Consider the following 17,832-nt stretch of genomic DNA (forward strand, 5'->3'; position numbering starts at 1 on the left):
AAACGCCTAAATTAAGACCAATTTTTGGGTTGGATCTGGTTCATGAAACATGTATTTTCTAGTTACACCAAAAAAAATCAAAGACTGGCACGCCTCAGACCAAAAAGTCGAAATCTTCACCCTTTTTTCCGACATTTTTTGGGTCAAAGAGGGTTGTTTTTGGACTAATAGAAGCTAACACTTCAAAGATAATGTGTGCCAATTTTCATAAGAATCGGTTGAGAATTTTCCGAGTTATCTAGCCCGCCAGTTTTAAAAAAGTCGTTTTGAGAAAAACGCGATTAAAGTATCGACCATAGACGAGCGTCGAGTTGAGACGGAACAATTCAATGAGTTTTTTTCTTAATAAATAATGGGATTTTCCAAAAATTTACAGGCATTTTAAGATGTTCAACTAACTATTAATAAAAAAAAACGATTTATTGTACATGTATCGCCCCCCTTAAACAAGAAAAATCGTTATCAAGCTTATTAAATTATTTGAAACAAAATGTCGATTAGGCGCCCTCTATAGGAAATAAGTGACAACAAATTTTATGAGCTTTTTAACGAAGAACAGTTTTTCCGAATTCAATTATTTTGTTGGTAGCAAAAAATTTAAAATTTTAACATTCTCCGCTATAATTAATGACAATGCAGTTTTTGTGAGGGCCACCTGTGTCCACCTGCCGGCCAGTAGTAATAGTATTGTGCACTGCTTTGGCCAGAGAATGTTGATGAGTAGAGACAGAGAATGTTAATGAATTTATATATCTTCTCTGGGTGTAGTGTATTATAAAAAGGAAATTGTTCAATTAATTAATAATATTCAAAAAACCAGAAGAAATTAAAATAGAATGAATATGTAGAGCCAAAATGCTACATTCATGTGTAATGAGCTCGATTATTCGGTGACTAAATTGCTTAGATTTCCACTTTAAACGTGCCTGGTTGGCTCGACTTACGCTCGAATCCTGTAATGCAGAAGTAGGGCGGAGGCAAACATATATTTATTTTAATTAATTGGTAACGTTTTCTTATTATACTCTCGCAACCTTTTGCTACAGAGTATAACAGTTTTGTTCGCCTAACGGTTGTTTGTATCACATAGAACTAATCGAGTTAGATATAGGGTTATATGTATATAAATGATCAGGATGAAGAGACGAGTTGAAATCCGGGTGACTGTCTGTCCGTCCGCCTGTCCGTCCGTGCAAGCTCTAACTTGAGTAAAAGTTGAGATATCTTTATGAAACTTGGTAGACATGTATCTTGGTACCGTGAGACGGTTGGTATTGCAGATGGGCGTAATCGGACCACTGCTACGCCCACAAAACGCCATTAATCAAAAAAAAATAAATTGCCATAACTAAGCTCCGCAATAAGATACAAGACTGTTATTTGGTACACAGGATCACATTAGGAAGCGGCATCTGCAGTTAGATTTTTTTTTTAAGTGGGCGTGGTCTCGCCCCTAAAAGGTAGACCACGGCCTAAAAGGGAGGACTGGAAGCAAATGTTTTTAGCACCTCTATTGACGGTGTGAAAATGGTAGAAATCGGGTGGCAACTCCGCGAACTCTCCATATAACGGTACTGTTAAAAAATACTAAAAGCGCGATAAACCAAGCATTAAACACGCCAGAGACAGTAAATTTTATCTCTGGGATGGTATGAGATGACTTTATAGGAACCGAGTTTAAAATTAGTCAGTGGGCGTGGCACCGCACACTTTAAGGTGAAACCCATATCTTGGGATCTGCTTAACCGATTTCAACAAAATTCGGTGCATAACCTCCTTTTAATATCTATGTTGGAAAATGGACGAAATCGGACTTCAACCACGCCTATTTCCCATATAACACCATTTTCAATTCCATCTGATTCTTTCACTTTCCACTATGCATATCAAGCAAAAATGATTATATCGGGGTAAAACTTTGCGTGAATAATACGTTTAGAGTGTGCCACCTCGTGATCAAAAATTGTCTAAATCGAACCAAAACGTTCAAGCCCCTAAGTACTGAATATGTGGACCCCAGTGCCTATAGTTGACCTTCTACCGAAAATATCGGTCAATCCACAAAGAAATCTCAAACGAGTATACCATTTGACTTTGCGACACGTAAAACTAGTACTACGGACAATAACGCCATCTCTTAGATAAAAACGAACGAACTTTTTACTTGACCAATATATAATATATAAAATAAAGAATGGTAAGCCTATATGGGGAAAGGTGGAGGGAGACGAGCAAAAAGTAAAATACTAAAAAAAAATTACATTCAAATGTATATTCACAACAACAACAATTTTTATGGTTGCGCGAAGACGAAAAATACAACTATAGACACATGACAAAATAATTTACTTCATACTGCGAAACAGCGTAGTGCAACAACAAACAGCAACAACTCGAAAGCGCTGCAAAGAAAACAGATAGCAAATGTCGACAATGCGGAACGTAACTGTTGTTTTCGCGAAGAGATTCGCATTATACACCGTATATGAACGCGAAGAGGCAGTTTGCAACTTCTGTAGCAACAACAAAAATACGCGTAACATAGACGTTTATTATGCCAAAGCGGAAATAAAGCAGAACCGTCGCGACAAAGTTGATTCGTAGTCAAACAGAAATAAAAAGAAAGGTCAATTTCGACGCTTTGCCTTCAGGGAGTACAAACTGTAACGTAGGGCGAGTAGTTCCCTTGTAATAAATGTAGGTGAACAACCCACTCTCAGAGAGGTTTAATGTATTATATAATTAGTGTCTTTGTATTACCAGCTTTTCCAGCTTTGAGATGTTTTCACTTTAACATATTATCGATGATCGATATCTGTAGTCAGTTATCGAAAGCATTTTGTGATAGCTTCTAAAATAGTCATGTTTGTGGCACGGCCAAAGAAATGCGCCTTCTTTTACATGATTTGCTTAATTTACAGTTGCATCACAGACTTCCGGCCTAAATTTTGCGAAACTCTAAAACAAAAACTTATTTTGCTGTGCCATTTGCAACCGGCTCACAAATATGCTTATGTGCTTGACCAAGTCAAAAATTTCAAAATGTGTACAAACGGAGCTGTTGAAAGCTGAGATTAAGAGTATGACCCGTTTGGGTTGCAAAGGTGACTTTGTCGAATTTTTCTTGGTTTGGTTTCACGGAATGCATTTGACAGATCACAATGAACTTTGCTATTGAAATTGCATTTAGAAACTAAATATACTTAAGTTTACATTTTATTTTGAAATTTAAGTTGCGGGGTTTGCAACGAAGATTTTATGAGCTTCCGCTTCCAATTATTCAATTATTTAGAATGATTTCAAAAATGTCAGCATTTGCGCTAACGGCATTTATATATACTTGTAAAGACTGCAATCCATAAATTGCCCAATTACTTTTAAATATTTATTCTAAGTGCTTCCAGGGCTTCTACATCAAGAAGAAGGAGAAGGAGGTTTGCTGTTTACGTTTGTAACTCATACGCCATGGTGCACAATTTAGATATGTAAATATTGCAACACGACAATGCGCCATTCTAAGGCGATGAGCAAATAGGTGGTGTTAAAGTACAGTTAGGGGTATACGTTATAGTAGTTTGCGCGTTGGGCTACAATTGAAAAAGAATTTTAGAGCGGATTTACAAGTTCGCCCCTTTTTAAAATTTAATACATTTCAGGAACTCACAAACATTTGGTTTGTCTAATTTTTACGCATTTGTAATACAGTTGTCATTGACCGCTCCCCTTTCTCCTTGTCTGCAGTTTTGGTGCTAAGTAACCGCGCAACAGCAACATTGGCGTGAATCACTTAACCACCGATGGATGAATCAATCACCTGTTGAATCAGTTAGATAGTGTAGAGAAGTGCGGCTGTGAAAATGGCTAAAACTTCAGCACTCGCTTACAAACCCTTTAATGCACCCAGATGTGGCATTCCCTAGCCGTTGTGCTGCGGTTTTCTGTGCTCGTGGCGAAAGTAGCGTTCAACCAACTTTAAGAGGTTCCCAGAGGTCAACGGCAGAATAAGAGTGACTTTGTTTTTGTTTGGACGAAATTAAATTTTGCACGCAGAATTTCAACGGCTACTCTTGGAGCTGTAAGGAGACTGGCACTGACAGAAATAAATATTTGCCCACTTACAGTTGCTTGGCTGCCTTCAGGCTAGCTGTTGCTAGAATTGCTGTTTCCGTTTGCATTCGCAAATTTTGGCAAAGTTTTGAACGTGTTTATTTCCTTACTGTTTTTGTAGTTGGATTTCGTTTACTTTTCATTAAAGTGTAAATGTGCTATTCTGCTTTGCGTGATGTTTCTCATGAAGTTTCTTAAGCCTTATTGAAATTCGCTTCACTAAAAGTGCCAAATTGCTTAGCATCAGTTATTGCTGCATATAAACACAGAAGTTTCAATTAGTCTTTGTGAACTCATCTCTTGTTATTGGTTTCTAAGATACTTAAAAAACTGAGGTTCACTCATTGCAAGGTTCTTTGAAAATGCCGCTTGTTGCTTCTGTCTCTTTTTATGAGTGGAAGTTTGTTTCCCTACACACATATGCAAGTACATACATAGTATGCCAGTGCTCACGAAGCACAAAGCTTTAACTAATAAATATATAATTTAAATAATTATTGTACTTATTCCCGTTCGTTGCATAGTAGGCCCAATTAAAACACTAACTTCAAATGCATTTATCTCAAAAATGGCACGGCAAAAGTGTTGCCTGTTCGTACTAACACTTGCCTATATAATATATTTGCAGTAAAAATACGTATATAGCAAAATTATTATTTCCAATTGTAACTGTGTCACTTGTGTCAAACAAATAAAATCAAATTAACTAAATGCTCATAATTTTGTTGCCAAAGTTTTAAGCAGCTTTGCTTTAAAAACTTAAAATTTACTTTTGCAGACCAAGTATTTATGCCTCCCCCAACGGCTATGGTGCGAATGTTTGAGCCAATTGAAAACACAACTCTTTTTCAAATGGTCTGCTTCACATGGCCCCCCCCCCTCAAACGAAGAGGACTCCGAACTCAACACCAACTCAGAGCGTTTCGTTTGGGGGGGGGTCCTATAAAGTCTGAGACGAAATGCTGGTAATACTTTCACGACATTTGAGATAGAAATTTGGCATTGATGTTGTTGTCGAAGAGATGACCCCAAAGTTAAGACGGAATGAAGGCGTTTTGAGCTTTGAAACGTGTATAAATTGGTTTATTATTTTCATGTAAATATCTCTTATTAGAAAAAGTGGTATGAAATAAGACGCTATTTCAACTTTGACATCTCAATTCGCTCAAAGCGCACACTCACACCCACACATAGCAATTCTGTGTACTTATGGGTTGGTGGTGCCACCACGCCACCACGCCACCCTGACGTGCGAGCATTTTATTATCGCTATATAACTATTTACATCCACTTCAAGACTTGTTCCACCAAATTTCCATCCGCAAATCGCTAGCAACACTCCGACACATATGTATATACGTACATAAGTATATATGTATGCGGCATGCACATACTCTTCAACTCATATGAAAATTCGTATCGATATTTTTAAATTTTCCACATCATTAGATTAACTCACTCGAGTGAATTTTTCATCTTTCGCGCAAGCCACAAACACTCGTTTACATATGTATATATCTTTGTCTACCTTATTGCAAAGTAAAACTGTATGTAAGATTGAAAAAAGTTAACCTTAATGCTTCAAAAAATGGAGATGTTATCTTTATGGATATGAGCTCTCTTAATTTTTATTTATGAAAAACGAAAAACAAAAAAAAACAAACAAAATTTAGTCCTTCCTACTTCCTTTTGCAAAGATTTCCAAAAATATCAACCGATATATTAACCCTGAACAGAGCATATTTGAATGCCGGATTCCTTGTAAACGAGCTGAGCCAATAAAGCCATGTCCGTTGGTCTATCTTTCTGTCCCACTGTCTCTGTAAATCTATGGACACATCCATTTCTCCCCAATGAGCAGCTTTATTTTCTAAACACCAAATACTTACCATAATTACAATTTCCTAGGTTTAGCTTGTTCACCAAAAGCCTACGATTTTTTTACTGTTCCCAAAGGTAAATTCATTTTACTTGCCCCCTATTTAGTTAAGCTTCGGTGGGGCTTTTACTCAAGGCCATACAGAAAAATACTGTTAAGTTTTCAATATTCCCAAAGATAAATACTTTTTCCCGTTATTTGATTGACTGTTTTAAATTGCTTTGCCGGACTTTCTGTTATTCTTACCGAGTTCCTACTTAAGTACGTAGTTAATGTATTATAAATTAAATTAATTTATTTTTAATCGACATTTTCAAACTGTCAAAAACATTAAAGATTTTGGCCGAGTTCCTAGTTCTAAATTAATTGTGGACTTTAAGCCTCAAGCTTTATCAAACCGGGGAATTATGGCATTAGACGCATTTAATGTGTACTAAACAATTTTTTTATTTTATTTTTTTTTTTGGAAATTGTTGTTCATGGTGAGTTGAACGTGCTTTTGGCAAACTAAGCTTACTCATTCTAATCAAAATGACTGGATCCTTGCTCTTAAAACTCCTTTTTCATTAACTTCGACCTTAAATTATTGGGATTGAAACAGCCGGGAATTTTCGCTTCACTTTCTGTTTTATTTAAAGAACTTAAGTTTTTTGCAATAAACGTATTTCTAAATTATTTAACTAAATTATCTGCTAAAGTAATTAGAAAGCTCAAGCTTACATAAATTCGATTTCAGGTATGAAGCTAACTTAAATCTATTAAGGAACTTTGTTGAACTTTAGAAGGCATTCGTAAAGCGATATTTTCATAGTTTCAGGCAAAGTGAATAAAGCTAGTATGCCCAGGAGCATGCCCAGCGCCCCTATGATGAAGAAAAAGAGCGGTTCGTTGAAATCCATGTAAAATACTAGCAAAGCCAGAACAATTTGCAGGGATTGTTCGCACACCACCACCACCGCCAAGCAGCACGCCTTCGCAGAAACGGTAAATGCTTCTGACATATAAACACTGCTGACCATCGAAACGCCAGCGCATATGAAAGCCTGATAACACCACATCAGATAGACGACCAATTCGAATGTCAGGTGCGTCAGTAAAACCAAAGAAATATGCACGTAGATATACTGCAGCACGCTAGCCAAGAGAAACGCGCAAGTCCCAGAGAAAAGTAGGCAAATAACAGCGATCCTTCGACGCCCATATTTGTCTACGCACAAAGCGCCCAAAACGCTGCCGAGCACACCGCAAAGAGACAAGAGATAAACACAGTTTATGGTGCAATTCAAGCCCGTCATACTTGCGGTGACAAATGTGCGATTGACGGGCAACGACAGCGAAACGATGCCATAACAACGCAGTAAGAGCACCTTGAGTAGCGGATACGAGTTGGTCTTCCGCGCCGTCTGGCCCGCATCATGCTCCAGCATCTGTTTGCACTCCTCATGCTTTTGTGTTAACCCAGCGCTGGGGTAACTGGCGTTCTGGAGTCGCTTCATCACATATGTGGCGGCTAAGTCACGCTTTTTCATCTGCAGCAGCAGCGGCGATTCGAAGCGGTAGAGGGTGTTGCAGGCGAACGCACACAGTGCCACCAAGATTACCACAATGCCGTGTAATTGATTTAGGTGCAGCGGATAGCCCTTTGCGGGCTCGTATAGAAACCACAGTCGCGTGCAAAACAGCTGCAGACAGATGCCCAGCCAAAGGAAAACGCGCTCACTGGACACCAATAAGCCGCGAATGTCCTTGTGTGCTACCTCCCCGGCTGTCACGAGGCCTTGTACTTGATTGATGCCATAAGCGCAGCCTTCCAATAGGCAACCGCACAGTATGCTGGCAAACGAGGTGGGTATGCAGGCGAAGAGCAGGCCACCAAGCAGAAGGAGTGTGCCGCTGGTGCACTGAAAAGATAACAAAAGCGGCAAGCGATAAGGCAAATAGTAAATAGACAGTTCGCTAGCAAATATCGACAGTGGTTCATATGCAAATTGCTAAAACGTTGAGGTATTTTGATTGATTCAAAAGCTCTTACTGGGTATTAAATTGATTAGGGCCTACTTAGGTAGCATTATTGGTAAGTAATATTTATATCAAGTGGAAAAGTGATACAGATAACGCATTCAATACATTCAGATAAACGACTCAGTATGTGTAATTTACCAGTACTTTCAATCGATTTTCTCTACGGTCACACCCACATTTTCAGGACTTAACTGTTTGACTGAACCCGTTACAAGACTGACGTCGCGCACAATATATCATATTCTTTGGCCTTAAAAGCTGTTCACTACTATTTCTTCTATGGCTACCTTTGGCGCTATCCTGGATGATTTCAACGTATGTTGTGTTGTGCGTTAACGAAATAATAATTCGTTTAATAAAAAAGTTTGGTACAGTGACTTAAATATTCTTTATCTAACGAGCAGGAATCACTTAAAACCATTTTGTACAGCCTTTAAGTCAAATAATAGTATTTCAAAATTGTTTTTTATAGTTTATCGACAAAGTTTACTATTCTGAGCCATACATGATGGATTGCTGATAATGAAAGGTTGGCAATATACTCGTAGAGGTAACTAAAGAAAGCAAAATAGGTTCCTATATTGTATTTGAATTTGATAACGGTAAGCTTATCGCCAATTAAGTTACATTTTTCAAAATGAATGGTTAGTATTTCTGATAGAGCCGAATTTAATTAGCCCTGGGTTGTTTTCCAAACCAGAATTGTGGGAACTAAATGCGGAATATTATTCCTCGTAAGCCATTTGAATTGTGTAGGTGTATTTAGGTACATACATGTGATATATTCTTGCTAACGCGTTGTACGAATCCACTTGCCATAATTGCTCCTGCAGCTACGCCAACAAACCATGCGATCGTCAGCAGGTGGGTATTGATAAGCTTCTGCGGATCGCTCACTGGCTTTTCAAATATACACCAAGCCAGCTTCAAGCCACCAGCGAAGAAAATAGCAGACGCTGTAAGATGAATACAAAAGTTTATAACAAATATTTTTCGAAATTAATGTTAAAAATATGTTGTTCATTTTTATTTAAGAAACCTTTTGAAGCTCAACTGGGATTTGTGTCCCACATAGATTTTGTGCTGTCACAGACTGCTTCGAAACGATAGGATTTGCTCAAAAGATTTACAGTTTCAATAAATTTTAATAATTTATCTTAATGTTCTCCATATGGATGCACTTTCGAATACCCGAATTTGTTGTAAGATCAAAGCTTTTTGGCCGACACTCAATACTAGAACAGTGCACGCAACCAAAACTCACCTGAAGCCATTGCCTGAAATTGAAATCGATAGCGGTAGAGCATACGCAGCCATGATTGTTTGCCCTGCTCTTCGATGCTGGGCGGCAAGGGCATCACGTATGAATTGTTTGTGTTGATTTTTTGCTTTACACTTTAACTTCGAACTGCTTTTCACCTGCTGCTACTTTGATAGATCACGTCTTTATTTTGATGAATTTTATTTATTTAGTTTGCAACACCTCGGATGTGTACTTATCGAAAACTGCCATTCTGGTGACTGCTATTAGATCTGCGACGGATTGGTTCGGACTCTTACCATGCAGTCTAAGTTTGGCTGCGATAGTCACTCAGCGGATGATCGTTTAGTTGGTTCAATGCCTGTTCGACTGATTCGCGACTGGTTTGTAACGCCAAAAAAGCGATTGCTGATATCAAAGCTCGCTAATACCAACATTTATTTGAACGAAAGTATGGACATACATATGTGTGCATAGCAGTCAATATTATCGAACGTCAATATTTATCAGCGATAAGATAATAATACTATATACTAAAACACATCGTCGTTGAGAAACCGCAGGCCGTGTAATTGCTTATATTAATAGAGTACTGAAGAGCTCTGTCACACTTCTGGAGAGATTTTGGTGCTCGAAAAATACAAATGCTTGGTTAGGTAAAATACCACACAAATAACAGATTTTAATAAGTAGTTAGAAAAGTGGAAATCGAACCACAACCAACTATGTTATAGCCACTCGCAGTCGCATTTCTTACACATGCTAAAGCTCTTAATTTAATAAAGCAAATAGGATCTTAAGGTATGCCATATAATTCAAGTTAATACTTACAATTGATAGCTAAAATATATTAAAATTAAAATTGTTGAAATATTTTTGGCTTTAACTTCTAATCAAAGAAATAATACTGGCGTTTTAAACTCCGTAAAAATTCTATTCTAGGATACACATATATATTATGAGAACTCTTTTTGAATTTTTTGATTAATGATGAATGAACAGGTTATATTTAGTTTGCCACGAAGTTTGAAAGCCTAGAAGAAAACCTCGAAGACGTTAAAAAGTATAAGTATAAGGAGGTTGAGTCGGTTTAGCCATGTCCGTCTGTATATACGCGACTGATCCGTCGTTTTTAAGTTATCAATCTGAAAGTTTGCATACTGTACTGTTTTTCCAAAAAGCTGCTCATTTGTCGGAACCGCCTATATCGAACCACTTTAACATGCCATACAAATTGATCGATCAAAATCAAGTTTTTGCATAGCAAACTTTTTATTTAACAAGATATATTCACGATATCGATCAAAATAAAGATACAAAATCTTCATAAAATGTCTTTTTTTCTTTGTTAAGTAGCCTTAATTGGGCGTGAAGGTCGTGAGTAGAAGGAGCTAACAACACGTTTGATGCAAACCATTGACCGGTTACGTTTTCAGACTTAGTTATACATATTGTTTCTACGATTGCCTACACCTGTGAAGGGTATAATAACTTCGGTGCAGTAGAAGCTAACATTTGTTTATTTGAATATGGTTAATTGAATACATTTTCTGCAATGGATAATTTGGTATAATATCTGAGATAACACCTGAGGGTGAGTTGTCAGTGTGGCGTGCGTGGACGGTAGTAGTTATCAGCAATTAATAAATAAACAGTTCTTGGTGAAAAAGATAACGAAAACAAAGCAAAGGCTTTGATTGATGTTACGAGCGATTATGTGTTTGTGTGTGGAGCAAATTATATTTAAGTGATGTGGCTTAATGATATTACGAACTTCTGGCAGAACCCAACATTCGAAAGGATTAAGTAAAAAAAAATTGAAAAAAAATAAAAATTGGCAATAAGCAAGCTTTTTTAAAAACTTAAAATAAATATAAAAAGATTTACCATATATTTGCTTCATCTAAATTCTCTTAATTGTAAGACCAAGCCTTAGTGTGCAGGACAACTTGATTTAAGGAGCTCGCTTAGAAAAATTATAAGGAGTGCATTCAATAATAGAGTATTATATTATTTATTTTTCAGTACAGCCTTTATTACTCGAATGTTACTTAGTACTAATTTACAAAATTTAGTTTAATCTTAAAGTACCACAATTGGTGGATTCCGTGATGTTCGCCTTTATGCGGCTCTTTGCTGGTTTTTATTTACTAATCCACTGCCTCTTGGTGATGTATTGTTGCTGTCCGCTATTATTGCTTTTATTGTAAACATGGTAAATGTTTATTTATCGTTTTTTTAGCTGCTGTGCGCTGAAAGAATTCACGGCTTTCAAGCAAATTTAGTAAGCTGTGTTCTTTAGAGTTTTTATGGAAATTTGTATTTTTTGTCTTTTTGGGCGAAGGTTAAAATGTGTGAGATTCGTTTTGAAAAAAATGAAAGGTGTCTAAATATTTTGCATACAACACACTTGAAAGGCCCTACTAATCTCCTTTATGTACCCTAATGAGTCACAAAATCAATCATTATTTGCATTTACCAATTGAAACCGCTTTTATTTATTATCATAGAGCAACTCTATTAAGTTACACATGCTCTTAGATTATTTGTTATTTGTAAAGATCTTTTTTTCTGTGTATTATAGCGAGGCTATTTACTGCGTTCGCAGATCTCCGTTCTGTTAAGCAAATTTTTAACTAATTTTGTAGCAATAGAAATTGACATGCATACATTGTGACCAGAATGTTTTCGAAAATTGTAAATAAAACGAAACATTTTTAATCTGCATCAATATTTATTTTGTCGCCTTCAAAATATGCTCCTTCTGAAGCGACATATGCCACCTCTTTTTCTAATCGTCGAAACATGCCTTGTAGGCGCTGTCCGGCATCGCCTTCAGTTTCCTCTGCGAATTTTCATTTACGGCCTTAATCTAGTCGAAACGGGCTCCACGAAGTGATAACTTGAATTTTGGAAACAAAAAAAAAAAAAGTCACATGAGGCCAAATCCCGTGAATGCGGTGGTTGATCGACGATATTGGACGAGTTTTTGGTATTAAAATCGTTCACAACTACAGCTCGGTGCGTTCTTTTTGCAAAAATTTCAACTCTTTTGGAACAAGCTGAGCATTGACGCGTCTTATGCCCAAATTATCGGTCAAAATCAAACAAGCTGCTTCACGGCCGATGTTTAGCTTACGTGCTATCTCTCTAACACTCGCACGACGACCGGAACGAGGCATGTGTTCGACGGTTTCTCGACCATCCTTAAAGCAGAGAACGTAAATGAATTCATTTACGTTCTCTGGTAAAATACATGATATAGTTCTCTGGTTTGTGCCTTGGTTGTAAAGCTTTTTTAATGAATTGCAGCTATCCCCGAAAGATGTCGCCCACAAAAGGTATGCATGTCGGTTTGTTTTCAACTCATCCGTGAACTCGAGAGTTCATATATATATATATATATATATATCTATATTCATATAGTTAAATGAATTTATGTTTATATGTATATAGGTATAACATATACATAATATAGATATTATACATATATGGCACATGACTGTGCTGTAGCTCATATCCATCGTCTTCCTTATTTTTAATAGAGTTTTTCCTTTAAATTTCGTGAAATGAATGACATTCTGTGCCGTTTTATTGGACTCTTTAACTAAATTTATATTTGAATACCTTACTATTTCTATGATTTTTTAATCATGTTGAAAATAACTCCAAAAAACACTTTAAAGCAGCGAAATCAAGTACTTTATTCACAATGCAATAATACCGTGATCGAATGACACTTATCTAGTGAAAATGTTTCTGAATTTACTTTGAGCTTCTTGCAATGAAACTTGCTTAGTCTCTGGTAGACAGAAGAAGCCTAAAATGAAGAACGCCAAATAAAAAACACCAAATGTAATGAAGTATGTAGCCAAGCCGTCTTTATCTGGCGTGCATGCGCTGATAATAAGTAATACGAACATCTCCACGATGAAGGGTAGAGCAATGTAGTAGGGTTTCAAGTGCAGCGGAAATGCTTCCGTCAAATATGCTGAGGACGCGCTATTAACGAAGCTCGCAAACAGTCCCAACACGAAGAGCATATACAGTACAGCTCCCATTTTGGATGAGGAGAAGAAGTTGAAGAAGTCATTGTAAATGACGCCAATGGCGATCGCCAAGATACCGCTTAAAAGTGCGCCGATAAGAAGTGTCTTCTTGCGGCCAACTGAGTCCAGGCTGACGGCTGCTATGCAGGTACCTAGCCACAAAAACAAACCGTATATTAGCCAAGGCCACGTGACGAATTGTTCCGCATATACTGTAGAAGCCCATAAAAGTGCTGCAGTAATGGCTGGCGAGAATGAGAGAGCAACCAGGCCGCGATGTAAGCAAAGCTTTACTAGTGCTGGTATGCCTTTATCGCCATTCGGGTCGCTGGCTTCAATGTAACGTTTATGCTCCTCCAAGCGCTGATATGTTTCCTGTGTTACAACGAACGGACGCTGCAAACGTCGCAAGCAATCGATAGCCTCATGCTCGTTATTATGCATCAAATGGTGAACCGGTGATTCGACTACAAAGAAGTACGACATAACAAACGTTAGCACGGCGTAGATGATAGCGATGACACCATGTAGTTGCGTGGTTCCAAATGAATTATTGGAAGATGATGTGGTATGACTGAAAGAGGCCGCGAATACAATTTGGAGGAATATTCCGAGAGCGATACTGCCTGATTCAAGGATTCCGGCGCCCAAGCCGCGCCTTTCACTGTTTACCTCTTCGCCAATCAGCACAATCATTGGCACGAACACAAGGCCCACAGCGAAGCCATTTAAATAACGGGCGGTAGCAATCCCACCGTATTTATCTGCCAATGTCACGAAGAATATACCCCCGATCAAAATCAAAAACGCTGAGAATATCTAAAAGGGAAAAGAGACATTGTTAATAAGCCCAATTCCTTGCGTTTGTGTTGACCTGACATAAATGAGCTTCTTTAATACACGGTTAGTAATAAATGCTGAGACTGAAGCTCCAAAAATTGCGGCGACATACCAACATATCAAGATATGGGTATCTGTTGTGAAGTTCTGCACATTGTCAAAGCCACAGCTCCAAGCGATGTTCATGCCGCCCGTAACTAAAACGAATAGAGCTGAAAATTGACGGGATTAGATTATTAAAATCTGGACACAAGACTGTAAGAACAGCAAAACAAGTAATTTTATGTAAAACGAGCCTTGAAGAAAATGTGGAAGAAGGAAAAGTTTCGCTAAAATTAAAATTCAGTTTATTGGACCTTAATGGTTGGTCCTAACCTGTAAACACCGCTTTATAAATAACACTACTCTCGAAGAAGCAAAAATTATTACTCAGTCTGCAAATTCTATAGTTTTGATTTGCATATCGCACGATGTAGTATCAAGAAACTGACTTTTTGAAATCGATTAAAAAATCCAAAAATCTCAGAGATAGTCTTATCTGGTAAAACCAAAGATGATTTCAGAATATAATTAAAGCAAAGCACCCTTTTTACTTGTTACCTGTAAAACGTTTATAAAGATTTGGGAAAATCGTGTTTATATTATTAGGAAAGTTGAGAGTTTGTTGGGTGCGTTCACTTTTATGCAACTTCAAGTGCTCATACGAAACGAATGTGTTAAAAAAAAAGAGACATATATACAAACTGATTTTGTATATAAAAAGGTTTAGATTATTATAACTTGTATTCCACTTTCTGAAAATAGTGCAAACGACTTGTCTACAATGCTAATTCCCCTTCGTCGTTTTTGCATTTAATATTCTTCGCTCCCACATTCGTCGTTATGGACATCTTCAATCAAATAGTTGCTTCGCTGACCTTCAAGTATTCCAACTCCATAAATATGCTGACACAGTTTATTTTTAACGAAAACAACCGACAATTAAGCGCCAAAAGCAACAACACCAGTCTTCATAAACAGAATGTGCTCGTAACTTTACAGCACATACAAATTGTAAATGCATTTCATTTCTGCAAAGCTGTAAATGATAGCAGACTTATAGATCCCGTTTTTCACTCAGAATTAGAGAAGCCTTTGAATTGAAATGACGAAGACAAATTTTCGCTCCTATCAACACTCTTAATTAAAAGTATACTTGTATACCTGCTCCAGCTGAGTTCATTTGCGGCTTATTGGCTTGGTTGCGTGCGAACCAACCTTCCGTCGGCGGTATAGTTTGCTGGGGAGGTTGCGGACTGTAGCCGAAACCAGTGGCTGGGACAGGGTCTTCTACATGGATCGCAGCGGGAGTGGGCTGAGTTCCTATTGCACCATAAGTTGGTTGTCCACCCGTCTGGACAGGCGGATATGAGCCACGATTTTCCATATTTATTTAAAGCTTGTTGTTATTATACTCATTTAAAAATAAACGGGTTAATATGTAATTATTTGCCAACCGCTTTCTCGTATAGTCGCGCTCGTACTGATTTCTCGAAGTGGAAGCTCAGTACGTGCATACCAGCTCTGTGGAGTCATATGCTTACATGTTTAGAGTATGTGTGCGTGTTTGAGTGATATCTGCTAATATATATACTCATATGTTATACTGTCAATCCCTGAAATATTTATACCCTGAACAGTGTAAATATGTTCAGTATGATGAGCTGAGTGGATTTAGCCATGTCCGTCTGTCTGTCTGTATATATACGCCCCTCTCGTTTCCTCACTAAGAAGCTGCTCAACAAAACGGCCGATATCGGACCACTATAACATAAAGCTGCCATACAAACTGAACAATCGGGATCAAGTTCTTTGTATATGTGAAGCTATAATACCCAGCTTCGGTGCAACCGAAGTTAACGTTTTTTTCTTATTATACTCTCGCAACCTGTTGCTACAGAGTATAATAGTTTTGTTCACCTAACGGTTGTTTGTATCACCTAAAACTAATCGAGTTAGATATAGGGTTATATGTATATAAATGATCAGGATGAAGAGACGAGTTGAAATCCGGGTGACTGTCTGTTCGTCCGCGCAAGCTCTAACTTGAGTAAAAATTGAGATATTTTCATGAAACCTGGTAGACATAGTTCTTGGTACCGTGAAACGGTTGGTATTGCAGATGGGCGTAATCGGACCACTGCCACGCCCACAAAACGCCATTAATCAAAAATAAATAAATTGCCATAACTAAGCTCCGCAATAAGATACAAGACTGTTATTTTGTACACAGGATCACATTAGGGAGGGGCATCTGCAGTTAAATATTTTTTTAAAAAGTGGGCGTGGTCCCGCCCCTAATAAGTTTATTGTGCATATCTCCTAAACCGCTAAAGCTAGTCAAATTCACTGGGAGCAAATGCTTTTAGCACCTCTATTGACGGTGTGAAAATGGGGAAAATCGGGTGACAAGCCCCCCCACTCCCCATATAACGGTACTGTTAAAAAATACTAAAAGCGCGATAAACCAAGTTCTAAACACGCCAGAGGCATTAAATTTTATCTCTGGGATGGTATGAGATCAACCGCGTTCAAAATTAGTAAGTGGGCGTGGCACCGCCCACTTTTAGGTGAAAACCGATATCTTGGGATCTGCTTAACCGATTTCAAACTGGGTGCGTAACGTTCTTTTCATATTTCTATGTTATATTGTGAAAATGGGCGAAATCGGACTACAACCACGCCTATTTCCCATATAACACCATTTTCATTTCCATCTAATTCTTTCACTTTCTACTATGCATATCAAGCAACAATGATTATATCGGGGTAAAACTTTGCGTGAATAATGCGATTAAAGTATGCCACCTTGTGCCCAAAAATTGTCCTAAGTACTAAATATGTGGACCCCAGTGCCTATAGTTGACCTTCTACCGAAAATATCGGTCAATCCACAAAGAAATCTCAAACGAGTATACCATTTGCTTTGCGAGAGTATAAAATGTTCGTTTACATCCGAACTTAGCACTTCCTTATTTGTTTAATTTCGTTTTTGTTGTAAATTAATATCTTCAACATGCCTACTTATCACTTTTTATAATGGGCCATTGCATTTACACCCATTCATACAAATATAATATGCTGATATGAGACTCTCTAAAAATCCATCAAGTTTTTATTTTTGACTTACTCAGCGAGTAAGCAACGACATTCATGTATGTATATACAGCTTGGAGTGTAAATATATTTATGATAGTTTATGATCATGATATTGGCAATATATTTTACTTTATTTTTTTAATTATTAGATTACTCCATGCTTAACTGTAAATAAAGTAAAATATCACTGATATGTTCAATAATACCGTTTACTACCCAATCCTTAACCCTATGACGCTACAGTCAACATAATGAAAGGGCTAACCGAGTATTATGAGCGCGTGCAAATATGAAAAAAAAATTGTAGAAATGGCGAATTTTAAAATTATTACTAAACGATGAGTTGAAGAATACTTAAGACTTGAAGAGTTCCTTAAATTATTCTGTGGTTCACCCACTCAGCTCAATTAAAAAAATATAATAATTGCCATCTTGTCAAAGAATCAAGGGTTGTAACTGTTTTCTTATAGTAGTACCTCAAAGTGTTGGTTTGTATAAGTTTTACTGTCGCAAGTGTAAGATATTTTTTACTTTAT

General features: G+C 37.4%; 2 protein-coding genes across 3 annotated transcripts; both read right to left on the reverse strand.

Annotated features, from left to right (window-relative positions):
* Window positions 1-6,610: 6,610 nt before the first annotated feature.
* On the reverse strand, window positions 6,611-9,675 carry LOC106627423 (uncharacterized). The gene is made up of 3 exons (XM_014247522.3): window positions 9,273-9,675; window positions 8,783-8,964; window positions 6,611-7,887 (listed from the first exon to the last, which is right to left on the reverse strand). The coding sequence occupies exons 1-3, from the start codon at window positions 9,364-9,366 to the stop codon at window positions 6,745-6,747; spliced, it is 1,419 nt and encodes a 472-aa protein (XP_014102997.3). The 5' UTR covers window positions 9,367-9,675; the 3' UTR covers window positions 6,611-6,744.
* A 3,273-nt stretch (window positions 9,676-12,948) lies between these two features.
* Window positions 12,949-15,692, reverse strand: LOC106627375 (uncharacterized). 2 transcript variants are annotated; one of them, XM_014247467.3, is made up of 3 exons: window positions 15,362-15,692; window positions 14,198-14,370; window positions 12,949-14,137 (listed from the first exon to the last, which is right to left on the reverse strand). In XM_014247467.3, the coding sequence occupies exons 1-3, from the start codon at window positions 15,582-15,584 to the stop codon at window positions 13,010-13,012; spliced, it is 1,524 nt and encodes a 507-aa protein (XP_014102942.3). In that variant the 5' UTR covers window positions 15,585-15,692; the 3' UTR covers window positions 12,949-13,009. The 2 variants fall into 2 exon arrangements, with proteins under 2 accessions (XP_014102942.3, XP_036219930.2); XM_036364037.2 differs by lacking the exon at window positions 15,362-15,692 and adding an exon at window positions 15,076-15,175.
* Between the last annotated feature and the right edge of the window lie 2,140 nt (window positions 15,693-17,832).

The sequence above is a fragment of the Bactrocera oleae genome, chromosome 6, assembly GCF_042242935.1.
Source record: "Bactrocera oleae isolate idBacOlea1 chromosome 6, idBacOlea1, whole genome shotgun sequence".
Lineage (NCBI taxonomy): Eukaryota > Metazoa > Arthropoda > Insecta > Diptera > Tephritidae > Bactrocera > Bactrocera oleae.

Coding starts and splice junctions, on each gene's coding strand:
- LOC106627423 (XM_014247522.3), bottom strand. CDS start 9,366: ATGCCCTTGCCGCCCAGCATCGAAGAGCAGGGCAAACAATCATGGCTG. Junction 8,965..9,272: donor ATTTCAGGCAATGGCTTCAG/GTGAGTTTTGGT, acceptor TTCATCTTACAG/CGTCTGCTATTTTCTTCGCT. Junction 7,888..8,782: donor TTAGCAAGAATATATCACAT/GTATGTACCTAA, acceptor TTATCTTTTCAG/TGCACCAGCGGCACACTCCT.
- LOC106627375 (XM_014247467.3), bottom strand. CDS start 15,584: ATGGAAAATCGTGGCTCATATCCGCCTGTCCAGACGGGTGGACAACCA. Junction 14,371..15,361: donor AATGAACTCAGCTGGAGCAG/GTATACAAGTAT, acceptor GTCAATTTTCAG/CTCTATTCGTTTTAGTTACG. Junction 14,138..14,197: donor TATTAAAGAAGCTCATTTAT/GTCAGGTCAACA, acceptor TTTCCCTTTTAG/ATATTCTCAGCGTTTTTGAT.